General features: G+C 50.7%; 1 protein-coding gene and 1 long non-coding RNA gene across 6 annotated transcripts; one reads left to right on the top strand and one right to left on the bottom strand.

The window, feature by feature from the left end:
- Nucleotides 1-1237: 1237 nt before the first annotated feature.
- HAUS8 (HAUS augmin like complex subunit 8) lies at nt 1238-27526 on the bottom strand. Of its 5 annotated transcripts, none has more exons than XM_015123248.3 (11): nt 27269-27526; nt 25126-25187; nt 20962-21017; nt 14534-14615; nt 11812-11904; nt 11367-11461; nt 10624-10689; nt 10359-10517; nt 7166-7307; nt 4285-4426; nt 1238-1655 (listed from the first exon to the last, which is right to left on the bottom strand). In XM_015123248.3, the coding sequence occupies exons 1-11, from the start codon at nt 27295-27297 to the stop codon at nt 1409-1411; spliced, it is 1173 nt and encodes a 390-aa protein (XP_014978734.3). In that variant the 5' UTR covers nt 27298-27526; the 3' UTR covers nt 1238-1408. The 5 variants fall into 5 exon arrangements, with proteins under 5 accessions (XP_014978734.3, XP_014978733.3, XP_077834429.1 ...); XM_015123247.3 differs by having other exon boundaries at nt 11812-11907; XM_077978303.1 differs by lacking the exon at nt 27269-27526 and adding an exon at nt 26871-27060.
- Nucleotides 8721-11024, top strand: LOC144336853 (uncharacterized). The gene is made up of 2 exons (XR_013409217.1): nt 8721-8980; nt 9167-11024. It is a non-coding gene; the product is annotated as an uncharacterized LOC144336853 (long non-coding RNA).
- Nucleotides 27527-27613: the final 87 nt, after the last annotated feature.

Consider the following 27613-nt stretch of genomic DNA (forward strand, 5'->3'; position numbering starts at 1 on the left):
CTCATGCCTGTAATCCTAGCACTTTGGGGACCTGAGGTCAGAGGATCACTTGAGCCCAGGAATTCAAAACCAGCCTGGGCAACACAGCAAGAGCAAGACACACCTGCCACACCAAAAAAATATTCAGCCAAGTGTGGTGGTGCATGCCTGTGGTCCCAGCTACGGAGGAGGCTGAGGTGGGAGGATCACTTGAGCTCAGGATGTCGAGGCTGCAGTAAGCCGTGATTGCATCACCGCACTCAAGCTCAGAAGACACAGCAAGTCCTGTCTAAAAACCAAAGACAAACCAGGCAGCAAAACCCACACTTCCAGCGATACGAATTGGAAATGTGACAAGGGGATCAGTAAGTTCCCAAAGCCCACTCCGTGTGGGGTGGAAGCTGGAGAGTTACAGGAAAATTTTCTGGGCCAAAGCCCCAGTGGAGCACAGATGGGGTTTATGGCAAGAGCCTGAGCATCTCCCGGTGGCAACTACTGAGACCTGGAACTCAAACATGTCCACTCTAGTCGAGGTGTGGGAGGCCGGGCCCCAGCGTTCGGTGGAGGTCCTGGAGGCCAGGCCCCAGCGTTCGGTGGAGGTCCTGGAGGCTGGGCCCCAGGGTTCCCTGGTGGAGGTCCTGGAGGCCGGGCCCCAGCGTTCGGTGGAGGTCCTGGAGGCCGGGCCCCAGCGTTCGGTGGAGGTCCTGGAGGCCGGGCCCCAGGGTTCCCTGGTGGAGGTGTGGGAAGCCGGACCCTGCAGTCTCTTGAGGCTGCCAGCGAGACGAGGACCCAGCGACCTCCCGAAGCTGCCAGCAAGGCAGGGACCCAGCAGTTTCTCGAGGCTGCCTGGGACCATGACCCGATTATGAAGGCATCTCAGACCCTGGAGCCAGAGCCAGTCGGGGTTGTTAAAGTGGAAGCTCCCTACTTCAGCCCCAGAAGCTGGGGCCGGGGGAAGGATGATGTGGATTGTTTTTGTTTTACTCCTTCTGTTGAATGTTTACAAATGCAAACTTGAGTTCTAATAAAGAATTGCATTTCCCTAAATAAATAAATAAATAAAACAAAGCATGTCCACTCGAGGGCCAATTCCTAATTTGCTGTCCCAAAACCACCCTTGTGACTGAAGGACATGAAATAATCCTGACGGTGGGATACTGGGCATGTCGTGGAGGCCCTGAATTTCAGGACCAGTCATCCAGAAGAACTCGAGACAACACAGGCCTTCCAACTGGCCCCCTTCATAGAACACGGAGGCTTCAACTGCAAAACAGGTTTACTGTTTAAGTATCAAACGAGATTATCACATAAAAATAGCTACAGGGCTACGGTAGTGTATAAAGTGCTCAAGTGTCCTGAATGTAACCACGAGTCACCACAAGTCCCTCCCTGAACGAGAGACCGAGGGCGGGACTTCTCCCTGGCTGCTTCAAGAAAAGTCTTCCTTCGGGCTGATGAACGTGGCCTGAGTGGGGGTTGATGGGGCACCCGGGTTGTCGTCCTCAGACAGGCGCGTGTTCTTGGGTGCTCCCCGAGATTCTCTGCAGGCACCATCTTGATTGAAATACCACTGGCTGGGGGGCGCCACGCCCTGGGTCCCTTCCCAGACTTCCTGGTTTGCCAAGGCTGCCTCTTTGCTCACCTCTGCGGAGAGTTCCAGCACCTGGCTGAAGCTCCTGTTGAGGACGGGAGAAAGAACGGCTTTCACCCTCTGAGGTGAAGCACACGTGTGTGGTGAACGAGGCGCTGCCATGCGGGGAGGCGGACTGTCACACAGCCCACGTGCTCAGTGGGAAAGGAGCAGCAAACAAGATCTGTCTGAAAAGACGCAATCAGGGAAACCCCCCAAGAACAGCACCAAGCACAAAAGCAGAGACTCATTCATCCAAGAAATGTTCACGGAGCTCCGTGCTGTGCTGCTGCTGTGGCGGAAGTCTCTGTCCCCACCCAAACGCCCATTAAAAAATTAATCCCCTGGCCGGGCGAGGTGGGATTAAAGTGCTGTAATCTCAGAATTTTGGGAGGCCGAGGCAGGCAGATAGCTTGAGGCCAGGAGTTCGAGACCAGCCTGGGCAACATGGTAAAACCACGTCTGTACAAAAAAAATTTAAAAAGCTGGGTGCAGTGGCTGACGTCTGTAATCCCGGCACTTTGGGAGTCCAAGGCGGGTGGATCACCTGAGGTCAGGAGTTCAAGACCAGCCTGGCCAACATGGTGAAACCATCTCTACTAAAAATATAAAAATTAGCCAGGCGTGGTGGAACGCACCTGTAATCCCAGCTATTGGGGAAGCTGAGGCAGGAGAATCGCTTGAACCCAGGAGTCGGAGGTTGGAGTGAGCCGAAGATCGCGCCACTGGTACTCCAGCCTGGGCAACAGAGTGAGACTCTGTCTCAAAAAAAAATTAGCCGGGTGCAGTGGTGCACACCTGTAGTCCCAGCTACTTGGGAGGCTGGGGTGGGATGATCGCTTGAGCCTCGGAAGCAGAGGTTGCAGTGAGCTGAGATCACATCACTGCACTCCAGCCTAAGCAATGAAAATGAAACCCTATCTCAATAATAATAATAATCCCCAATATGGCAGCAGCGAGAGGTGGGCCCTTTAAGAGGTGACTGGGTCAATCAGCGTTCTGCCGTTCATGGGTGAATGAGTCAGCCCGGGAGTGGCACTGTGGCTTTATAACCCTTTGATGTCTCCTGAATTGATCCATGGCCACCCACAGGAGAAAGAAATGCCACAGTGGCTGGCAGTTGTTTTGCATAAGTCCTTTTCCAATATTTTAAGCACTCAGAAAAAAATTTAGCATTGCAAAAAAGAGAAAAGATAGTCTTCTGGAAGAGGTGGAGAAAAGCACGTGGTTAGACATCTCCTGGGGGAGGTAAAAAAAAAAAAAAAGGGGGGTCTTGATGGGTTTTGGGGGTCTGGACCCACAAGGATATGTGCTCTGTGAAAGCCACTGCACAGTCCTTTAAGATCTGGGCCATTTCTATCAATCAGAAGTTCAAAAAACATCCTCCTGGGACCTTATCCCGGAAGGCGTTGAAAACACCAACAGGGCTGATGTGAGGGCGCCTGTGCTGCTGGGTTACTTTGAGGATGTGAATGACAGGTGACACCCTTTCTCCTCCAGCTGCTTGAGGACTTCCATGGATTTTTTTTTTTTTTTTTTTTTCCTGAGACAGGGTCTTACTCTAATGACCACAGCTCATGACAGCCTTGACCTCCCCGGGCTCAGATGATTCTCCCACCTCTGCTTCCTGAGTAGCTGGGACCACAGGCATGCACCGCTGTGCCTAATGTTTGTATTTTTTAAACAGAGTGGTCCGGTGTGGTGGCTCATGCCTGTAATCCCAGCACTTTGAGGGGCCAAGGTGGACAAATCACTTGAGGTCAGGAGTTCGAGACCAGCCTGACCTACATGGTGAAACCCTGTCTCTACTAAAAATACCAAATTAGCCGGGCGTGTGGGGGGCACCCACAATCCCAGTTGCTTGGGAGGCTGAGGTAGGAGAATTGCTTGAACCTGGGAGGTGATTGCAGTGAGCCAAAATCGTGACACTGCACTCCAGCCTGGGGAACTCTGTCTCAAAATAAACAAATAAATACATAAATAATAGAGACAAGGTCTCGCCATGTTGCCCAGGCTGGTCTTGAACTCTTGGCCTCAAGTGATCCTCCCGCCTTGGCCTCCCAAAGTGCTGGGATGACAGGTGTGAGCCAGTGCGCCCGGCCCTTCCATGGATGTTTCCAAGTGGGCAATGAGCTCGTTTGCTCTTCTCTCCCCCCTGCTCTGCTTGAGTCTTACACTCTGTGAATCTAGGACCCATCTTACAGCATATTTGATCCTCACTTCACCTAGAATCCCCATTCACTCAAAAACGACTGAGAAGTGGGCTAGAAAAGGGAAATTAGCCGGGCATGGTGGGACACACCTGCAGTGCCAGCTACTGAAGAGGCTGGGGTGGGAGGATCACTTGAGCCCAAGAGTCTGAGGCTGCAGCGAGCTGAGATCTGCCACTGCACTCCAGCCTGGGCTACAGAGTGAGAACCTGTCTTAAAAAAAAAAAAACGGCAAGGGAAGGCAAGGCAGGTGCTCTTGGAGATTTTGTTATCCACAATATGGATGACATTGACACCTGCTGGCCATTCTCATATCATGCAACGTCTGGGAAAAGAGCAGCTCGCTCAGGGGGCTGAACCTCCTCTGAACTCTAATAGGAACTCGGCACCACCCCAACAGGGCAGCCACCAACAGCCCTGAGCAAACAGGGTGCCACCTCTTTCTTAAAGCATTTTCTGAGGTACCTTCGGAGCTCAAGGTCCTTTTTCTCCGTCACGTCCTTGAGTTCGCTCAGTAAGTCCAGCACCTGCACATTTTCTTCCGAATCGCCAACGTCAAGTGCTGCCAGGAGGTGCTGAGTGGTCACCAGTTCACGCTGCAGGGCATCTGGAGGGGAAGAGGCATGGTGGGCGATGGATGGCAAGGTGCCCCACGCAAGACACGCAGGAGTGGAGTGGCCGACAGGCTTGTCTCCCGATGCTCGGCTATCGTGCTGGAACCGTGGAGAGCGCACAGGGAAGAAGCGGAAGCCAAGGAAGACATTCGTGCCTTCTCCGTCCTGTGCTCTGAGATTGTGGGACAGGCACGTCCACCATCCAGGAGGACATTGGAACAGAAATGAAATGTCACTCTGGGATCCTCAACAGAAACCAATGCAAATGTGAAAAAGGCTGTGCTGTGCCAGGGAGAATGCCTGAGGCCTCCCAGCCAGACCATGAGCAACTGAAAAACAGTCCTTGTTCCCTGCGCCACTGAGCAGAGGGATGCCTGCAACTACGGGACCTGTCACCCGCACTAGGACAACACGCCCCCTTCCCCAACGCACGTCACATTAAGGCCAGTCGTACACGAGAGTCACATTTTGGGAGCCTTTTAAGCGCCGTATCAGCCAGCGTCTTCTCCCTCCAGCTGTGGACCGAATTATGCCCTCCCCAATACGTACATTTCACTCCAACTCTCCACTCCCAGTGAGTGACCTTAACCGGTAACAGGATCTTTGTGGATGGGGTGGAGTTAAGATGGGTGGGCCTAATCCAGTGACTGGTGTCCTCATCAGATGCGGGAAATTTCTTTTTTTTTGTTTTTGAGACAGAGTCTGGCTCTGCTGTCCAGGCTGGAGTACAGTGGCGCAATCTTGGCTCACTGCAACCTCCGCCTCCCGGGTTCAAGTCATTCTCCTGCCTCAGCCTCCCGAGTCGCTGGGATTACAGGCTCCTGCCACCACAACTGGATAATTTTTTTTGGATTTTTAGTAGAGACGGGCTTTCACCATCTTGGCCAGGATGGTCTTGAACTCCTGACCTCGTGATCCCCTGCCTCAGCCTCCTAAAGTGCTAGGATAACCGGCGTGCGCCACCATACTGATGCAGGAAATTTCAATAACAAGACAGCCAGGGAGGAGGCCACGTGAAGACGGGCAGAGAATGGAGGGACACAGCCAGAGCCAAGGAACGCCAAGGTACGACGGCAGCCACCAGCAGGTGGCGGAGACACAGGATGGGCTCACCCGACAGCCCCTAGAAGGAGCCAATCCCATCAATGCCTTGATTTCAGACTTCTGGCTGAAATCAAGACTCCCAGAACTGGGAGTGAGGATCTCTGTTGTTTCAAACCACCCATTCTGTAGTCACTTGGTATGGCAGCCCCAGAAAACTCAACACGGTCCCTAGGCCAGTTCCCAGCAACTACCTAAGAGACTGAGTGTTTTCTGAGAGTACAGATGTGGAGGTGACCGTAGTCATAAAATCAGAAACCTGCCGGGCGGGGGGCTTACGCCTATTCAGGAACCCAGTGCTTAGGGAGGCCAAGGTGGGAGATCACTTGAGTCCAGCAGTTCTAGATCAGCCTGGGCAACATAGCCAGACCTCATCTCTACAAAAAGATAAACAATCATTAGCCAGGTGTGCCAGGCGCAGCAGCTCATGCCTGTAATCCCAGCACTTTGGGAGGCCATGGCAGGCAGATCACATGAGGTCAGGAGTTTAAGATCAGCTTGACCAACATGGAGAAACCTCGTCTCTACCAAAAATAGAAAATTAGCCGAGCATGGTAGCGCGTGCCTGTAATCCCAGCTACTCAGGAGGCTGAGGCAGGAGAATCGCTTGAATCCGGAGGTGGAGGTTGCAGAGAGCCAGGATTGCGCCATTGCACTCCAGCCTGAGCAACAAGAGCAAAACTCCGTTTCAAAAAGAAAAATTAACCAGGTGCAGTGGTGGATGCCTGAAGCACTAGGGAGGCTACTACTCAGGAAGCTGAGGTGGGAGGATCTGAGCAGAGCCTGAGAGGTTCGAGGCTGCAGTGAGCTATGATTGCACTACCGCACTCCAGCCTGGGCGACTAGGCAAGAAGATTCCACCTCCAAAAAAAAAAAAAAAAGAACAATGGCAGGCCATGGAGACTCATGTCTATAATCCTAGCACTTTGGGAGGCCAAGGTGGGAGGACTGCTTGAACTCGAGTTCAAGTCCGGCCTTGGCAACATAGTGAAATCCCGTCTCTACAGAAAAAAAAAAAAAAATTAGCCAGGTTTGGTGGTGCACATGTGTACTCCTAGCTACTTAGAAGACTGAGGTGGGAGATCACTTAAGCCCAGGAAGCAGAGGTTGCGGTGAGCTGAGATTGTGCCACTGCACTCCAGCCTGGGCGACAGAGCGAGACGCTGTCTTTGGGAAGATACCTGTTCTGAAGAGAATTTAAGATGCAGCGTGGCAGTTTTTTCACACTTGCCAAAGTTTTCAAGTTAGAGATTAGGTGGGAAGCCTATGCCTGAAAGGGACCTCACTGCTCTGCTGAGGGGGAAAGCCGGGGTGCGGCTGGTGGTCCTGTCACCCCGCGACCACGAAGGCACATTTGTTGGGCGCAGGACTCAGGAGACTACAGGTTGTCCCTGCAAAATGCCTTTTGGCAGGACAGATCACTGTGAATCCCACTGCCCAAGGTTCAAATCCCAGTGTGGTTACTTACTCAGGGCGAGACCCTGGAGGAACCACAGCCTGACCAGCCCTCCCCATCCTCTGCCTTAGATGGGGAAGAGGACACTTGTGGCGATGACGTCGGGCCCATGGGAAGCACCCACACACTCCTCACCCCGCCTGCTGCACACGCGCTGGGATGTCCCGTTTCCTACCTAAGAGCTGCTGCCCGTCTCCCTCCAGGTGGATGGACCTCACAGGCAGCTCGTGCCTGGTGGTGTCCAGGGCCGTGGCGAACGTCCTGTATTGCTCCTTGAAGCGTGTGGCCACTGCCTCGAAGGGGCTGAGCATGTTGATCTGTAAGCAGAAGGGATAATGGAGGTAGACCCTGGAGTCCCCTCTCTGGAAGCTTAACGGATTGTGCAGGGTTAAGATACAGCACTGTTCTTCACGACCCCCGAGGGGCTCAGAGCTCAGGAAGTTTCCAAGGGTGTGGTGAGCTCTCCCCAAGAGAGCCAAGTGGATGGTACGGCGGCCCAGGCCCCTTACTGAGAATGCACGTCTGCTTTCCAGTGGTTCTAGGCTTAGGCCCTAAGCTGGGCCCACCTGCTTTAGAGCACTGTGCCTAAACGTCTGCCTTCCACAAGACCATTCCCGGCATGGCCCACTCCCATCCCAAACATGCTGTGTGGGTCTTCATGGGGGTTTGAAATGATATACAGTTGACCCTTGAGCAACATGGGAGTTTGGGGCATCAACTCCTGTGCAGTCAAAAATCTGTATATAACTTTTGACTTCCTCCAAATTTACTGATAGCTACTGTTGACTGAAACCTTACTGATAACAAACATTCAATAAACATGTAAATAATAAACATGCATCTATACACACACACACCCCCCACACACACCATACACGCATACACACACACACACAAATTTTCAGACGCAGTCTTGCTCTATCTCCCAGGCTGGAGTACAGTGGCGCAATCTCGGCTCACTGCAACCTCCGCCTCCCAGGTTCCAGCGATTCTCGTGTCTCAGTCTCCCAAGTAGCTGGGTTACAGGCACGCATCACCATGCCCAGATAATTTTTTGTATTTTTAGTAGAGACGCGGTTTCACCATGTTGGCCAGGCTGGTCTCGAACTCCTGACCTCAAGTAATCCACCCACCTCAGCCTCCCAAAGTGCTGGAATTACAGGCGTGAGCCACTGCACATATATATTTTTTACAGACAGATCTTACTGTGTTGCCCAGGCTGGAGTGCTGTGGAGTGATCATAGCTCACTGCAGCCTCCACCTCCCAGGGTCAAGCAAACCTCTTGCCTCAGCTTCCCAAGTAGCTGGGACTATAGGCATATGCCACCACACTTGGCTAATTTTTAATTTTTATAGAGATTGGCCAGATGTGGTGACTCACACCTATAATCCCAGCACTTTCAGAGGCTGAGGAGGGCAGATCACTTGAGGTCAGGAGTTCGAGACCAGCCTGGCCAACATGGCAAAACCCTGTCTGTACTAAAAATACAAAATTTAGCTGGGCGTGTTGGTGCATGCCTATAGTCCCAGCTACTCAGGAAGCTCAGGTATGAAAGTCACTCGAACCTGGGAGGCAGAGGTTGCAGTAAGCTGAGATCACACCACTGCACTACAGCCTGGGTGACAGAGCAAGACTCCCTCTCAAAAAAAAAAAAATGTTTTTTGCAGAGATTGGATGTCACTATGTTGCCCATGCTGGGACAAATATGTATGCATTCATGACGTGCCTAACTTTTTCTTAATTTTTTTAGTATTTCTAGGCTATGAGGTTCAGCTGAGTTTCTTCAAATTGTCACAAATCTCTAAAACTTTTTTCAATATATTTATTGAAAAAAATCTGCATGGGCCGGGCGCGGTGGCTCAAGCCTGTAATCCCAGCACTTTGGGAGGCCGAGACGGGCGGATCACGAGGTCAGGAGATCGAGACCATCCTGGCTAACACAATGAAACCCCGTCTCTACTAAAAATACAAAAAAATTAGCCGGGCGAGGTGGTGGGCGCCTGTAGTCCCAGCTACTCGGGAGGCTGAGGCAGGAGAATGGCGTAAACCTGGGAGGCGGAGCTTGCAGTGAGCCGAGATAGCGCCACTGCACTCCAGCCTGGGCGACAGAGCGAGACTCCGTCTCAAAAACAAAAAAAAACAAAAAAAAAAACAAAAAAAAACTAGCCGGGCGAGGTGGCGGGCGCCTGTAGTCCCAGCTACTCGGGAGGCTGAGGCAGGAGAATGGTGTAAACCCGGGAGGCGGAGCTTGCAGTGAGCTGAGATCCGGCCACTGTACTCCAGCTCGGGCGACAGAGCGAGACTCCGCCTCAAAAAAAAAAAAGAAAGAAAAAAATCTGCATGTAAGAACCTCACACTCAAATTCAGGTTTGCTGTTTGAGGGTCAACTGGGTTTGTCTCTTTTTCTTCCATTTTAAGCTCCCTAAGGTCAGAGACCCTGTACTCAGTCCAGGGACCCTGTACTCAGTCCAGGGTCTAGCTGCAGGGGTACTCACACGAAAATTTTGTATGTTAGGGGTTGAGCTGTATCTCCCCAAATTCATACCAGACGTTCCAACCTCTAGTACCCTGGAATGTGCCCTTATTTGAAAATAGGGACTTGATCAGGGTCATTAAGTTACCATGAGGTGATCAGGGGGTTTTGTGGGGGGTGCTAATCCAACGCGACTGGTGTCTTGTGGGGAAAGGGGGACACAGACACACACAGGGGGAAGGACATGTGAACAGACAGAGAAGACAACCATTCACAGGCCAAAGAGAGGGCCAGGAGAGATTCTCCCTCGCAGCCCTCAGACACAGCCAACCACCAACACCCCAATCTCCGTCTTCCAGCTTCCGGAACCATAAGACAATGGATTCCCGTTGTTTTGCCCACCCAGGTTGTGGGACTCTGTTCCGGCAACCACAGGAAACTCATCCAGTGGGTGGGGGGGCCCGCCCCTGCCTACCAGCCCTTTCTGGGTTCCAGGGGTTCGTTCCTGTCCTTCTCCCACACCGACACCGCTGACCACACAGCACTAGGAGTGGTGTGCCTCCCACCAGCACCCTGACCCTCCAGGGGAGTCCCACAGTGCGTCGTCCTGTTGCTGCCCATGATCACTGGGCGCTCAGGAAGTCTCTGCACAAGGGCATAGAAGGTGCGCGCCTCCCTTACTAGTTCACACTTCATTTTGTAACCTCATCCTCTAAAAGTGTCATCACAGACCAACACCAGGACCACAGCAAGTGTGGCTGGCATTAAAAGCCTAACACAGAGTGAGAAGCCAGTGAGCAATGGCACCCTAGTACGAACGCTACCCGAAACAGTGGAGATGGGACAGATTCACAGGGAACACTCACTGGTCACAGAGTGTCACTTACAACTGACCTGGGCATCCAGGACATCTGCCAGCTCCCGCTTCCTCTGAGAGAGGAGAAGCCTGCGCTTCAGCTCATGGGCCTTTTTCTGTAGCTTCTCCTTCTCCTTACACATTATTAATAAATTCTTTTCTGCCCTTCTTTCAAACTCAGCAAGATTGTTCTCCATCTGTTAAATATGAAAGAAAAGCTCAGGCGGGTGGGGCCTCCCTCCCCATGGCGAATGGAGGCCACCCTTCCATCCATGGCGTACGTGAACGAGGAACTGTTTTCACCTTTACGGAGAGTAGCGTCAGCAGTAGTGTCTGAGACTCCATCATTTCCATCGCTTCAGATAAATCCTTAAGAAAAGAAAAAGACCCTCTCAATTCCTGATGAAGTGGTATAAATCCAGCTCTTTTCCCAGCAGGGGCAGAACTCTGGCTTGTGTGGATTTTCTGTATTCAGTTTGATATTTGGTAGTTCTCTGCTGTAGTGGGTCTATTGCTTCTATTTTCTTTGGTTTTCTCCGGTGCTCTGAGATGAGAGAGGGAGGTCCACAACCTTCCTTCCCCTGGCCTCTGGCAGATGAAGAGACAGCAGCAGCTGGGTAGTCAAGGACAAGCTGAGGATACCCACCAATTTGGTGCTGCACCAGGACCAGAATGCAGTCTCCCCACCTGCTGGTCCCCCACCCACCAGTCTAGTCCTCACCCCAGTGAGACCACAGCCTAGCCGTCCTCCCACCAAAGGACAGGGCCTGGCACTGTGCCTTTCCTAGCACAGCGTGAGCACAGAGAAGTCCCCTGTCTCATTTTTTACATGGTTCCACACTGGTATCCACTACTGAATGTGTACTCGGGGAAATGTACACTCTACAAACGGTCTAAGAACATTTGTGGTCTTGATTTTTGTCCTAAAGGGCATGGGTGTCTTATCTGTTCTTGGATCTGTGGGCACTCGGCAGCTGGTTCGGAGTGGAATCTAAATCAGATCCATGCAGCCCGTCTGTGGCTGCCCTCTTGTTTCAAACACTTACTGGGCTCTTTTTCCGAGGGGCAGAAAACGATGTCGACTCGGGTTTCTTTGCTATTGTTTTTGCTAACTGTGGCGTCTTTCTGATGATGCTTTTGTCTAAGATAAAGCACAGCATTTTTAATGGTGAGCAGCGTATCTAGACGGTCCCTGGTTGCCATTTTTTTAAATGATGGGTTTATCGGAATGTAACCCCATCATAAATTGAGGAGTATATGGACTTATAACAGTCCAGCTTACAGTTGTTCAACTTTGCAAGGGGCAAAAGGCAAGTTTAATATCCTTTACCAAGGTATTAAGTATATTTTTGATGTACAATGTTTTCAACTTACAATGGGTTTGTTGGATGTAACCCCATCATAGGCCAAGGGGCAACTGTACTTTGGAAGCCCACTGAGACCTACTGCAACCCCCAGCGAGTGACAGAAGGGGCGAAACAAATGATTTACCATTAATGGCAGAGAGATCCAGGTCAGGTGGAGCCGTGCCATGCCCTTCCAGCAACGTGGACTGCAGGTCACCCTTTCCGACCCCACTGCTATCTGCTGTTAAGAAAAGAATCCCCAAAAGTCAGCACAGTCAAGAGACACTCTCCATTGAAGCCAGGAAACGAGGCTGTGTTTTTGAACAATACCACTTGCTTCTAAAAACCCAATTTCGTCCAAGGTGGAAAGGCTAAAAAAAAATTAAAAAAAAAAAAAAAAAAAAAAACCACAAACCTGTGGAAATTCCCAGCCATCACCTTGACTCTATTTTTAAAGTACCACTAGAAGAGAGAGACATTCTGTATAACCAAAGAGACGCAAATAAGCCTTTCTGCTAGTTTCCAGGTGCTAAGGGTGGGATACGATGCCATACTCCCATTCTACCCTCTACTCTCTTCCCATCTTTTTTGTTTTGAGATGGAGTTTCACTCTTGTCACCCAGGCTGGAGTGTGATGGCACGATCTCAGCTCACTGCAACCTCCGCCTCCCGGGGTTCAAGTGATTCTCCTGCCTCAGCCTCCCAAGTAGCTGGGATTACAGGCGCCCGCCACCACACTCGGCTAATTTTTGTATTTTTAATAGAGACGGGGTTTCACCATGTCGGCCAGGCAGGTCTCGAACTCCTGACCTCAGGTGATCCACCCACCTCAGCCTCCCAAGGTGTTGGGATTACAGGCATGAGCCACCACACTCAGCCAAGTAATCTTTCCATCTTTTTTCTGCAGCTTCTGGACTGTTCGTCTTCCCTGGGAGGTCCCTTCGTCTTTTAACTTATATTCTAAACTGTAAAATTAAGCCTTATGCTGTCTAAGATGGGCACTGGCATACGGTATGCTACCATTATACAAGAGCCCGGGAGTGCTGCAAACGCCAACAGATGGCATGTACGATACGTTGTTGTGTTAGGAACTAAGCATGAGACTATTCAATGAACAACTATGCAGCTGAGGAAACGAATGACCTGGAAATGAAAAAAGGAAGGTCACCGCAACTGTAGGGTACAACAAAACAACCATTTGTGTTGAAATTCTTAATCTGGAAAGATCAGCAAAAATCTATTGAGAGCACATGCCCTCAGGGCACAGACTGGGAGCCTGGGGTGAGGAGGTGGAATTTTTTTTTTTTTTTTTGAGACAGGGTCTTGCTCTGTCACCCAGGCTGGAGTGCAGTGGCACAATCTAGGTTTACTGCAACCTCTGCCTCCTGGGCTCAAGCAATCCTCCCACTTCAGCCTCCTGAGTAACTGAGAATACAGGCGAGTGCCACGACGCCCACATAATTTATTTTTTTGTATTTTTAGTAGAGATAGGGTTTCACCATGTTGCCCAGGTTGGTCTTGAACTCCTGAGCTCAAGGGATCTACCCACCTCATCCTCCTAAAGTGCTGGCTGGGATTATAGGCGTGAGCCACCACACCCAGCTAGAGGTGGTAACTTTTTATTGCTATTGCTTTTGCCCTGGAATATTTTATCACCAGCACGTATAGCATTTGAACTAAGAAAATTAATTTTCTACAAAGCCATACAATGGAACTCAAACAAGCAGTCCTTTGAAATCATTATAGTGAGGTTTAAATTAAGGTTTCTTAGCCATGGCATTGCGAGCACGTGGGGCTGGATCCTTCCTTGCTGTGGTGGGGGTGTCCTGTGCATTGCAGGACACTGAGTGGCCTCCCTGGCCTCCACCCACCAGATGCTAGTAAAACCCCTTCCCCCAGGTATGACAACCAAACACATCTCCAGACACTGCCAGAGTCCCCTGGGGGTCAGAATCACCCTTGAGTGAGAACTGGTTTTAAGGTGTGGCAGGCCCAGTCTCTGGTCCCCTGACCACACCAGCATTCCCAGCTTCATGCATGGCCTTCGACCCAGTTAGATGGGGGAAGACTAGCAGGCTGGCTCTAGTGTGGCTGTTTCTGCTTCTCAACCACGCCTGGGAAGGGCGTAGTGCGAATTCTCACAAACATCTACACCAGGAGTGGCAAACTGTAGCCCACAGGCCAAATCCAGCCTGCTTCCTTTGCTTGTAAATAGTTTTATTGGCACACAGCTATACTTGTTCCTCTGTGTCTGGACTGGGGCTGTTTTTAATGTTACAAACAGCAGAGTTGAGTCTTTTTGTTGTTGTTGAGACAGAGTCTCGCTTGGTTGCCCAGGCTGGAATGCAAGGGCGCAATCTCGGCTCACTGCAACCTCCACCTCCCAGGTTCAAGTGATTCGCCTGCCTCAGTTCCGCACCCTCACCCCAAGCAGCTGGGATTACAGGCGTGTGCCACCATGCCCAGTTAATTTTTGTATTTTTAGTAGAAATGGGGTTTCACTATGTTGGTCAGGTTGGTCTCGAACTCCCGACCTCAGGATGAGTCCTCACAGCCTCTCTAAGAGTCTTGCTCTCAGAGCACCAGAAGGAAAACAGTCACGTAGACAAGCAACTGATGTCACAAAGCAGTACCATGATGGCAGTGTGGCTTTTCTCTGGGGCCACACAGGGAAGAAGTGATCTCCCCCTTTCTCCGCATCCCCGCTCACCTCCCCACATCCCCCCAGGCTGTCCTTAAGCGCCAACTCGTTGCTCACTGCTTCTGACCTTTTCCAGAAAGGAAAGAGGGAACTTGAACTTAGCACCCATGGAGACAAAATGTACCGCCGCGCTCATCACCGCCCGAGGACCAGTGCTGTTTCGCACCTCTGCTTTTCTGGAGCAGGCTGGATTTCCTTCCACCTTCAGACATCTTCCCTCGGGTCTGTGACCCATCTCCTGCAGGAGCCTGTTATGGGAACACATGACACTCAGAGGACAAGACATCCTCCCTTCACAACAAGGGGCCCTGATGTGGTCTGCACTGTGTTTTGTAACTGCTCTTACTTTGAGGCAGGGGAGACATTTAAAGAGGTTTGAAATTTTACCTCATATATACAGGACAAACAACTTTTGTCAAAATGTAGACGCTCACTTGCAGAGAACATAGGAAACTACCAAAATGTTTGCTGGTGATTCCTGACATGGCAGATTACAGATGACTGATTTTTTTCTAGACACATTTCAGTATTTGCTAGTTTGCTAGAGAGAACATATAACTTTGGTCATCAGGAAACACAAAGTTTTTACACATATATTGTCAAAAATATTTTTTTTAAGTAACACATGGAACATTGCCCTTCTAATAACCAAAAGCAAAACGAAAACCTTATAAAAAGCAAGGGGCAGGTGCAGTGGCCACGGCCAGGGTCCCAGCTACTCAGGAGGCTGAGTTGGGAGGATCGCTCAGGCCCAGGGGTTTGAGGCTGCAGTGAGCCATGATCGCACCACTGCACCCCAGCCTGGGAGACAGAGCGAGACCAGAGCAAGGACACGACGATGCACAGACACCATTCTCATTCAGTATCACAGTGGAGGTCCTCAGATAAGAAGTAAAAGGCAAACAGGTTGGAAAGGAAAAGTAAAACTGTTTTTACAGATGTAATTTTTCATGTAGAAAATCCCCAAACATCTTCAAAACTGCTACTAAAATTAGTAAGTAAGTTTCACAGGAGTTTTCTTTCAATTTTGTGTGTCAACTTGACTGGATATGGGGTGCCCCAGACCGAACATTTTTGGGTGTGTCTGTGTTTACTAATGAGATCAGCATTTGAATTGGTGGATGCAATAAACTGCCCTCCCCAGTGTGTATGGGCACCATCCAATCCCTTGAGGGCCTGAATACAACAAAACAGTGGAAGGAGGAGAAATTCATGCCTTTTGCTTCCTGCTTGCCTGGTTGAGCTGAGACATCTTACCCCATCTCCTCCTGCCCTCAAACTGGGACTTACACCTTTGGCTCCCCTGGTCTCAGGCCTTCAGACTCACACTGAACTAAACCACCAACCTTCCTGGCTCTCCAGCTTGCAGACAGCAGATCCTGGGATTTCTCAGCCTCCATAATCACATGAGCCAATCCCGCATAAAAAAAAAAAAAAAGCCAATCCCCCTTTTATATATTCATATCCTTTTATAAGCATTTCTGATTGGTTCTGTTTCTCTGGAGAACTCTAATACAGCAAGGGTGCAGAACGCAGGGTCACTATGTAAAAGTTCACATCTCTAGCAATGAAGTAGCAATGAACAAGTTTGGAGACTGAAATTAAAAGAGAGTACCATATACAATGGCACTAAACACCAAATGCTTAGTTATAAACCCAATAAAATATGTGTAAGATCTATAATCTGGAAGCTACAAAACAAAGTTGAAAGAAATCCAGGAAGATCTAAATATAAATGGAGAAGCATACCATGTTCATGGATTGAAAGACTCGATGTTATTAAGAAGACATTCTTCCTGATTTATGGATTCAATATAATCAAAATCCAGCAGATATTTTTCTAGAAAATGACAATTCTAAAATCTCTATGGAAAGCCAAAGGAACCAGAAGAGACAGTCCTGGAAAAGCAGTCCTGGAAAAGCATAGTGGGAGGTCTCACATTACCTGATCTCACGACTTAGTGCAAAGCTACGCTAACCTCAGTAGTGTGAAACTAGCATAAGGATGCATACATAGAACAATGGAAAAGAACAGAGCCCAGACATGATGCCCACATATATGGTCAACTGGTATTTGACACAGATGATGAGAGAATACAATGAGAAAAAGGAAAATCATTTCAATAAATGGGATAGAAACAACTGAACACCCATACGTGAAAAAATGAACTTTGATTTAAACATCACACCATACACAAAAACTAACTCACAGACTTAAAAGCAAAACCTAAACTACAAAACTCCTACAAGAAAACATGAGAAAATCTGTGATCTTGGATTAGGTGGAGCTATCTTGGGTAAGACTCCAAAAGCACAATCCACAAATGGGGAAAGTGATCAACTGGGCTTCATCGAAGTCGACAACTTCTGCCTCTTAAATTAAAATACTTAACAGCATGAAAAGACAAGCCAGACTAGAAGAAAATATTTGCAAAGCACCACAAAGAGCTGGTATCCAGAATATAGAAAGCACCCTCAAAATTCAATAATAAGAAAACAACCCAACTTAAAACCAGACAAAAGATCTCAACAGACACATCAGCAAAGATACAGGAATGGCAAATAAGCACGTGAAAAGATGCTCAATATCATTGGCTATTATGAAAACACAAATGAAAGCCACAATGAAGTATCACTTCACACCCACAAGACTGGCTAGAATGTGAAAGTAACAACTTGTACTCTTCATCTATGTGCCTAGTGGGAACATGAAGATGGTGCAGCCACTGTGGATAACAGGTAGTTTCTTGTTACCATTATATAGAGACAGATGTTTTCATGTACAATTCATGGCTTGTAACTCCTATAAGCCCTTGTTACAGTAAGCAGGACCTCTCTGACCTCCCACACTCCTTTCATCTGCCAGAGAGGGTCCTGCCTCATACCCCAGAGGAAAAAATGCAACAGAGGCCAAGACGAATCTGAACAGATAGGCCTTGCTGGGTTTAGCGCATACCCTTTTTGACCAATCATATTTCCACAGGGCTGTCCATGCTTCAATCATGCCTAAGTCATGAAGACTCCATAAAAACCCAAAAGGAGCTGGGCGTGGTGGCACGTGCCTGTAATCCCAGCACTTTGGGAGGCCAAGGTGGGTGGATCACGAGGTCAGGAGTTCAAGACCAGCCTGACCAACATGGAGAAACCTCGTCTCTACTAAAAATACAAAATTAGCTGGGCATGGTGGTGTGCGCCTGTAATCCCAGCTACTTGGGAGGCTGAGGCAAAATAGCTTGAACCCGGGAGGCGGAGGTTGCAGTAAGCCAAGATCGCACCACTGCATTCCAGCCTGGGCAACAGAGTGAGACTCCATCTCAAAAATAAAATAAAAAAAAAACAAAACACAAAAGGACAGAGCTTGGAGAGATTTCTGATCAGATAGCTGAACACGTGGAGATTCCTAAAGGGTAGTATGACTGAACAGGCCATGGAAGCTCTGTGCGCCTTCCCCCATATCTCACCCTACACATCTCTTATCTATTTAAAAAAAAAAAAAAAAAAAAAAGAGACAGGATGTCACTGTCACTCAAGATGGAGTGCAGTGGCTCACTGCAGACTTAACCTCCTGGGCTCAAACAATCTTCCTGCCTCAGCCTCCCGAGTAGCTGGGACTATAAGCACGCACCACTACACCTAGCTATTTTTATTTTTTGGTAGAGATAGAGTCTTGCTATGTTGCCCAGGCTGGCCTCAAACTCTTAGGCTCAAGCAATCTTCCCACCTTGACCTCCCAAAGTGCTGGGATTACAAGCCTAAGTCACCATGCCCAGCCACTTACTTGGCTATTGAAAAAAAATTTTTTTCAGAGACAGGGTCTTGCCCATGCTAGTCTGGAACTCCTGGCCTCAAATAATCCTCCCATTTCGACCTCCCAAATTGCTGGGATTTCAGGCATGAGCCACCACACTCGACTCCATCTGTATCTTTTGTAATATCCTTTATAATAAACTGGTAAACCTAAGAGTTTCCTTGAGTTCTGTGAGTCACTCCTGTAAATTAACTGAACCCAAAGAAGGGGGGGTCATGGGAATCCCGATTTGAACTTGGTCAGAAGTTCTAGTGGCAGAAGAGGGGCAGTCTTGGGGACTGAGCCCTCACCCTATAGGTTCTGATGCTATTTCCAGGTAGAGTGTGTCAGAATCGAATTGGAAGACACCTAGCTGGTGGCTGCTGCTTGCTGGTGGGGAACCCTCCCTCACGTCGGTCACAGAAGTCCTGTGTTGACTGCTGTTGAGTGGGAGAGCAGGAAACACAGTCCGAGTTTTTCTATGAGCCAGCAATCCTCCTCTTGGGAGAAATAAAAACACGTCTATACAAAAAACCACACAAGAATGTTTACGGAGGCTTTATTTATAATCACCAAGACAGGAAATCAAGTGACTGCCTGTCAGTCAATGAACAGATGAACACACTGTGGTCCATCCACTTGATGGAATACTATTCGGCCATAAGAAGGAACCAGGCCGGGCATGGCGGCTCATGCCTGGAATCCCAGCATTTTGGGAGGCTGAGGCAGGTGGATCACTTGAGGCCAGGAGTTCGAGACCAGCCTGGCCAACATGCCAAAACCCTGTCTCTACTAAAAATACAAAAATTAGCCAGGTGGGGTGGCACACACCTGTAATATCAGCTACTCCCGAGGCTGAGGCAGGAGAATGGCTTGAATCTAGAAGGCAGAGGTTGCAGTGAGACGAGATCGCACCACGGCACTCCAGCCTGGGTGACAGAGCGAGACTCCATCTCAAAAAAAAAACAAAAACAAAAAAAAAAAGAAGGAGGAACCTACCTGCAATACATGCAACAACAGAGGAACTTGAAAGGCACTCTGCTAAGTGTCAGGAGTCAGAGGCAAGGGCTGCAAACTGTGATGCCACAGATATGACCTTCTAAAAAAGGCAAAACTGCAGATTCAGAAAGCCAATCTGTGGTTGCCTGGGGGTGGGAGAGGGGCTGGTCCTATCAGAGCACAAGGGAATTTAGGGATGACTCATTCTGTAGCTTGATTACAGAGGCGGTTCCGTGACCGTCTATGTCTGTCAAAAGGGGGAGGACCCTATGCTGAAAAAAAAGACGCTGACTCCATGTAAATGATACCTTGATTTTAAAAATGGAAGGAAAAAACAGAAAAGATCTAAATGGCTAAAATGTTACAGCACGCAGACACACGGGGGCGCTGTAACCAAGTCTTGGCGACAACATGAAAATTTGGAGCGCGAAGACTGACTCTTTGTTGAAAATTGCTCTGAGAATAATATGTTTGTGCAAAGGTATCCTCTTTTCTCAAGCCGAATCTTAAGTCACAGGGTCAAGAACCCACCAGCCAACCAGAGTGGAAGACAGGCAGTGGGAATTTGACTTAATTTTATCATAAACCAAGATTTGGAAAGCAGAGGGAAGAATCCAACCTTGACTTCACTGAAAGAAAATATCCAATTGTATAATCTACTGATTGTTCACACCAACTCTCACACAAAGCATGTTCTCACGTGGTTAAATATCTTTCATGCCATTAGTTTCAATGGTTTCATAGTATTTCATGGTGTGCCTACACGATAGTTCACTAAACTCTTCCTCCAATTCGGAGTGATCAAAGCATGTCATTTTTCCCATAGTTTTTCTCTAAAAACCTGTACCTGTTTTTTTTTTTTTTTAACTCTCTCTTTTTTTAAGACAGGGGACAGGGTCTCGCTCTGTCGCCAAGGCTGGAGTGCCGTGGTGTACTCTCAACTCAATGCAACCTCTGCCTCCCAGGTTCAAGTGATTGTCCTGCCTCAGCCTCCTGAGTAGCTGGGATTACAGGTGCACGCCACTGCGCCCGGCTCATTTTTGTAGTTTCAGTTGAGACGGGGTTTCACCATGTTGGCCAGGCTGGTCTCGAACTCCTGGCCTCAAGTGATCCGCCCGCCTCGGCCTCCCAAAGTAGCTGTTTTTTTAAATACCAGCAAGACACCAAGAAGTGTGTGCTGGGCACTCGATAAGACAGCTTCAGAATCCAGAAAGCAAATTAACTGGGTTGAAAGGCAAGAATAGCCTGGGCTAGGCTCATAGCAAGGGCTCACGCTTGTCATTCCAACACTTTGGGAGGCCAAGACGGGAGGATTACTTGAGGTCAGGAGCTCAAGACAAGCCTGGGCAACATAGGGAGACCCCGTCTCTACAAAAACGTTTAAAAATTAGCTGGTATGGTAGCACATGCCTTTGGTCCCAGCTACTCAGAAGGCTCAGGTGAGAAGATGGCTTGAGCCTGGGAGGTTGAGGCTGCAGTGAGCCGTGATCACACCACTGCACTCCAGCCTGGATGACAGAGAGAGACCTTGTCTCCAAAACAAAACAAAAGGTAAGAATGATATTATGTTTCAATGGAGATCAGAGCTTCGTAAAAGAGATGCTTATAGCCATAAGCCGCCGATGACAGAGACTCACAATTGGCAGCATGAAGGGCTGATGGTCTCAAAAGCACCATCAGTGGGTGAAGACCCCAAAATGCTTCCTTCAGGACCAGGTTGTGACTGCCTCCCATGACTAGTTTCAGAATCCCAGTTACTCAGAACCACGCTCAGATCTGCTGCACACGGAAGGTGGGTGCGGCCTTACCTTCTGGGTTGTCTTCTTTTCATACTGCAGATAACGGGACTCAATCACTCTTCCACCTGTAGAGACACACTGTTGGTGCACAACAAAACTACAAAGGACCGAAGACCCCACATACCCAGACCCCACGCCCCAGAGACCCACATGCCAGGGGCCCTCCCCACTCAGTGACCAGAACAGAGGTCATCACTCTTCCTGCTTGCCTCTGATCACATCCTTCAGCAGCCTCGAGCATGCATGGGATGCCTACTGTATGCAAGTCCCAAGCCATCTGTGGAGTCCCAGAGTTCCTGAGGAACTAAGGTCAAGGAACACCCCCCAAGGTCAAAGCTGCAAGTGCACTCAGACAAGGCGGAGGGATAGAAGAGCTTTCAGCCTCCACGTGGCTTACTCCTTCCTCCCAGCTCATGTCACCCCAAAGGCCCCTTCCCCACACTGCGTGTGTCTAGGACTCACTCCTGGTACTATCTTTTACTTCCCCTGCCCCTTACTCAGTTTGGGACCCCCTGCCCTGAGACATACCCAACACCCAGGCCCTCTTCAGACAGAGCCAAATCCCTGGTGACAGCCCGACCCCACGTCTCCTGCCAGGGCTACTCCTGGGAGCATGACTGTGGATAAACAAATGCCACCTGTCACCTCAGCTTCTGGGGGTAGGAGTCTGGACTGGATCCGGTTGGTTCCGTTCTGTCCCCCAGCCCTCTCCCGGACCCCCCCCCCAGACCTGTTCCTCCCACCTCCTACGCCTGGCCCAACCCTCAATTTCAGCCGGTGACCCGTTTCCTCCTTCATTGGAAAGACAGAAGTGGCCCCAGGAGACCCTCCAGCCACTACAAGCAGTCACCTCCAGTCCTGAGGGTTGCATCCCCCTGGCCCTGTGAATGGACCTCTGTGCTCCCAGGTAAAGCGCCCCCATTCTGGGCGCTAAAGCCCAGCCCTCACTTCCGCAAGGAAACGCCCCGCAACTCCCACCTCCCTGCCTCAGTCCCCACAGCTCCTCTCTCCACAAGATGCCTCCCCCATTTCTCCCAACCCCTCAACAGCAAACACTCCAGAGTTCTTTAGTCACCAGCTCCTCTTCCTCTCCTTTCTTCTTCCCTTGAATCCCACCCCCAACAGTCCAGCTTGCAGACACACCACTGCACCAGAACACCTTTGGACAAGACCACTGTGACCTCCCTTGCTCCTGAGCCCAGTGGTCCATTCTCAGTCCTGGTCATCTGAGCCACCAGGCACAACCATTGCTCGCCCTCTCCTTCCTGAAACCTTCCATCAGCCTCCAGCTGCCCTTCAGGGCTGAGACAGGCTGGCGTGCTGGGTCCATGGGCTCAGGAAGCCTGAGTGCCTCCAGGAACCTTCTGAGCCCTGTGTCACCAGCAACTTGCCTCTACCCTTATCACTTTGTCACGTCTCACGTGCTCTATTCGGCCACTCTGCTGCGTGGACCTCCTTGCTGTGCATCCCCTTGCAGGCACCTCCCTCCCTCAAGGCTCTGCTCAGTTCAGACCACAGCACCCCTGCCCCTGCCTGCCATTTCGTCACAGCATCTGCTAGCGCACCCACAGCCTCCTTATGGTTCTCATACAATGCCCACCTCCTCCCTAGAGCCCCAGGGGCCTGGGATTTTTGTCTCCTTTGCGTGCTGCTATGTTCCACCACCTGGCACGGGGTAGGCACTCAAGAATATGTCAAATGAATGATTCTAGGCCAGGCGCAGGGGCTCACGCCTGTAATCCCAGCACTTTGGGAGGCCGAGGCAGGCGGATCACCTGAGGTCAGGAGTTCGAGACCAGCCTGGCCAACATGGAGAAACCCCGTCTCTACTAAAACTACAAATATTAGACAGGCATGGTGGCACATGCCTGTAATCCCAGCTATTTGGGAGGCTGAGGCAGGAGAATCGCTGGAACCCGAGAGGCGGAGGCTGCAGTGAGCCGAGATTGTGCCGCTGCACTCCAGCCTGGTGACAGAGTGAGACTCTGTCTCATAAAAAACAAAAAAGAATAGTTCGGCATCGTATCAGTGCCATAGAGCTCAGAGGTTTGCCTTTGTACTGAAGAGACCCAGGGAGAGCGACATCCTCAATGTCACACAGCTTGAGAGTTCAGTCAAGTGGATTGTGACTTCAACCACATCTTTGCGCCAGCTGATTCTTCTGTTGGGGACTGGGGCTGCAGCTGCTACCTTGAGAGGAAAGGAGGTGCCCTCAAGAGTTAACAAGGATCCTGCAGTCAGCCAAAGGGCCGGGCTGTCAATCTGGGCAGCCTCAGGGCAGGAATGCGCCATGCCTGCAGAGCCAGTGTGGGTGCAGGTGGGTGCCCGGCAGATATGGACAATTGGGAGGCCATGCTCATGATACAGGTCTCTAAGGGCTGAGGCCAGGACCAGGTGGGGTCCCAGGGACAGAACCAAGCCACATAAAGAGTCTCCCCCTGGATGATGATCGAACAGCTGAGAGAAAGGATATCCCCAGTTCCCAGCAGAGAGACCATCCAGCCCGGGTCTTTCTAGTAGTATCAGCAAACAGTTGTGCTCAACAAGAAGGATCTCAGGCTTGGGCTGCCTTGGACCGTAGGGAAAGAAAAGCACTTTCAAGTTTCCAGAAAACTAGGATACAACTTTTTAAACAGGCTGGCCAGGCACAGTGGGTCACGCCTGTAATCCCAGCACTTTGGGAGGCTGAGGTGGACGGATCACTTGAGGTCAGAAGTTCGATACCAGCCTGGCCAACATGGTGAAACCCTGTCTCTACTAAAAACACAAAAATGAGCCAGGGTGGTGGCGCGCACCTGTAATCCCAGCTATTCGGGAGGCTGAGGCAGAGAATCGCTTAAACCTGGGAGGCAGGAGCTGCAGTGAGCCAAGACTGCACCACTGCACTCTAGCCTGGGTGACAGAGCGAGACTCCATCTCAAAAAAATAAATAGACAAACAGGCTGAATTTTCCACAAAAGCAATGTTATAAAAAAGGATACAATTCTTGTCCAAGAATGAGGTAGCTCATACATATGCCAGGTGTCATATGTGAGATTAACATGCGATGTTTAGAACTTGGGAATAAGTGGTCGGGAAATAAAAAGACAACTCACCCAGCGATGCTGAAACACACAAACCTTGCCTTACTTGGAAATAAAATCCTGCTCTAAGCTCACTGAATCGGGCCCTGCAACACTGCACACACTGAGAAAATACCTCGTTGTATCATTGTCTTGACCTCCAATGATGCACTCTAGAATCTACCATGCAAGCCGAGCATTTCCTTTTTTTTTTGAGATAGAGTTTCGCTCATCACCCAGGCTGGAGTGCAGTGGCGTGGTCGCGGCTCACAGCAACCTCCACTTCCCGGGCTCAAGCCATTCTCCAGCCTCAGCCTCCTGAGTAGCTGGGATTACAGGCACCTACCACCATGCCCAGCTAATTTTTGTATTTTTAGTAGAGATGGGATTTCACCATGTTGGTCAGGCTGGCCTCGAACTCTCGACCTCGTGATCCACCCGCCTCGGCCTCCCAAAGTGCTGGGATACAGGCGTGAGCCACCATGTCCAGCCACATTTCCTTTTTTTTTTGTTTTGAGACAGAGTCTCACTCCATCGCCCAGGCTGGAGTGCAGCGGTGTGAACCTGGCTTGTAGGGGAGGCTGTTAACGGTGACCCCAGACCAACAGGTGGACATCAGACGTACAGGCACCCCTCATGAGACTGACACGCTTACGCAGTGGGAATTTAGAGTTTGATTTTAGGCCGGGGGCAGTGGTTAATGCCTGTAATCCCAACATTTTGGGAGGCGGAGGCAGGAGGATCACTTGAGGTTAGGGGTTCGAGACCAGCCTGGGCAACAGAGCGAGACCCTGTCTCAAAAAAAAGACAAGAGTTTGATTTTAGATAACGATCTCCATGGTCTCCACACCCATGCTTCCAGGGGACATGTCCTGGACACAGCCCATGACCCCCATGGCCGCAAGGGAAGCCACTGCTCAAAATGACCACCACGGTTCCTGACACAGCCCTTGCTGCAGGGCTGGGACGGCCAAATCCACAATCCCCAGAGGTGTGACTACAAGGAAGTAAAGCCATAGGCCGCCTTTTCTGGCCTGTTTTTTCCTTCCTCCAAAAGCACGTAATGAAAGAAGAAAACCATGTTCCTTAAAGAGATCCTGACACTGCTCACCTTGAACTCTTTTCTCCTTCTTCTTGGCGCTGCTAGGATTGGTGGGGCCGGCTGCAGGCTTCCTGCAAGAGAAGAGAGAGAGGGGTCTTGTTCATCTCACTGCCCAAGAAGCACAGGGAAGCCGGTGAGGTGCCTATGCCTTCTTGCCCAGGTGACCAGGGCTCAGAGAGCCCAGTCCAAGGGCTGCCTGAGGACAATTTCAGTGAGGCTGAGCCACCTCAACAGGAAGAGGGACAAAAGGAGTAGCCAGCCCTGGTCACCTGGGCAAGAAGGCATAGGTGAACATCTGAACTGAGAAGAGAGGAGGGTAATGAGAGCTCCGTGGAAGAGATCGCAGGAGATCTCAAATTATCCCTGGGTTCATTCATTCACCAGACATTGATGCACCGACTGCATACCAGTAGAGACACAGTGGTGAACAAAACACAGAGCTCCTTCAAAGAAAGGGAAGATCAACATCTTGACAGACAGGTACTAGGAGTGGTCCTGGCAGTTATCTCACTTTGAGAGGCTGAGGCGGGTGGATCACAAGGTCAGGAGATCCAGACTATCCTGGCTAACACGGTGAAACCCCATCTCTACTAAAAATACAAAAATGAGCCGGGGTGGTGGCATGCACCTGTAGTCCCAGCTACTCGGGAGGCTGACACAGGAGAAAGGCGTGAACCGGGGAGGCAGAGGTTGCAGTGAGCCGAGATCACGCCATTGCACTCCAGCCAGGGCAACAGAGTGAGACTCCATCTCAGTAAATAAATAGATACAAATAAAAATAAAAATAGAATGAAGCCTGATGTAATAGGGAAGAAGGAACCCTGAGATAGGAATCGCTGACTCATTAGCCGTGGGGGTGCAGGAGAGGGAGAGTCTGGGATGACTAGGGGTTTCAGGGTTTCAGCCTGATCTAGTGGGAAGAGAAGGGATCCAGGAACAGACACCAGCAACACAGGAGGGGCAAGTAGTGGGGGGGGCAAGTGAAGGGGCAGGACCACGCCCAGGGCACTGTAACTCCTGCTCCCATCACCAAGGGCGGCTCCACTGGTCCCTGCGGCCACCTCCTCTGAAGCGGGCTCCCAGGACCCCAAAGTGAGACCCAGGCAATGCTGGGGACACTTCCAGGCCACCGTGGGGAGAGGCAACTTAGTAAATGTTCGCCAGGTGCCAGGAGTTGTGGTCGCCCACAGGCTCCTCCTAACCCGACAGCTTCCTAACGGTTCACACCTGCTTTTACCTCCTTTTTCCTCGCTGCAAAACAAAGACACACAGGTCTTACATAGGTCACCCTCGGGGCAGTCTCAGAGCCAGAAAGAGACAAGAGCACAGATTCCCTCTGGGGACTGAGCTAGGGCTGTGGCCTCAAACCGAATGGGCTCCTGGGTGAACCTGCTGCGACCAGAGGGGGGTCCCTACAACCTGTGCGAACCTCAGGTACACCTGTACCTGGGAAGTGCTACTGTCAATCTATCGGTTACGGCCAAGGGGCGGTGGAGTGATTCCTCTTGCTGTCCAATTTCACTTCAGTTTGCACCTGGCACGATCAACACTGGCAGAATTAACAAAACTAGAAAAATACAGCCTCAGAATCACTCATGCCTAGCTCTCGGTCACTATTCAACTTCTTTCTTGCTCATGGGGTGTTACCCTAGGCAAGTCACTTCCCCTTGCTGGGTCTCCATCATCTCCCCAGTAAACTGGGAGCACAGAATAAAGCTCATGGGAGGATTAAAGGGGATACTTTGGTCGCCCACCACTTGTTCACCGCATAACGGTAATTCCAAGAGCGACATCACAGTAAAGACCCAGGCGCCGATCTAAGCGCGTTTCAGCCTCACACGACGCCTACGAGGTTCAGCTGCGTCATCGGCCCCATTTCGTAGCGGAGGAAGCGAAGCACCGGGCAGTCAGGCTGCTTGCCCGAGGTCGCCCCGCGTCCCAGCCGAGGACGCGGAACTCGGGGCCGGTCGGGTGTCCGCGCTCCGGAGCATGCGCAGAGGCAGCACGCCATCGGGGTGTTCAGGGGCCCGCGCAGTTTCTGGCGGGGTCGAACCCCAACTCACTCCGAGGGTCCCCACTCCCCAACTCCGCTGCCCATCCTCTCCAGCCCTCTGGCGTCTACAAATCCAGACCTGCGGGCGCCTCAACTCACCCAGCGCCGCGCCCCGAGGAATCCGCCATTTTCCCGCCTTCCACCTCAAGGCCCGACCCGCCGGCTTTTCAAAGCCGGACCCGCCCACTTGCTTGCGGGTCGGACCATTTGTGGAGCCTCAGGAGGGGTGGCTGCCAGGCGTAGGGCAGCGTCGGCTAAACGCGGAGAGCGCGGCCCCTGCCTGTCTTCCCCTCGCGCTTGGTCTCGCCCACCATCGGCGGTAGGGGGTTGTGGTGGTGGGTGGGGCCTGAGCTGTCGGAAAGTAGGGGCGGGGCTTTTCGTGATATCCCGCCCCCTAGGCGCGCTGGCGTCACGCCCCCGTCCCCGCCCCTCCGGAACCCGGAA

The sequence above is a fragment of the Macaca mulatta genome, chromosome 19 (assembly GCF_049350105.2).
Source record: "Macaca mulatta isolate MMU2019108-1 chromosome 19, T2T-MMU8v2.0, whole genome shotgun sequence".
In the NCBI taxonomy this organism is placed as follows: domain Eukaryota; kingdom Metazoa; phylum Chordata; class Mammalia; order Primates; family Cercopithecidae; genus Macaca; species Macaca mulatta.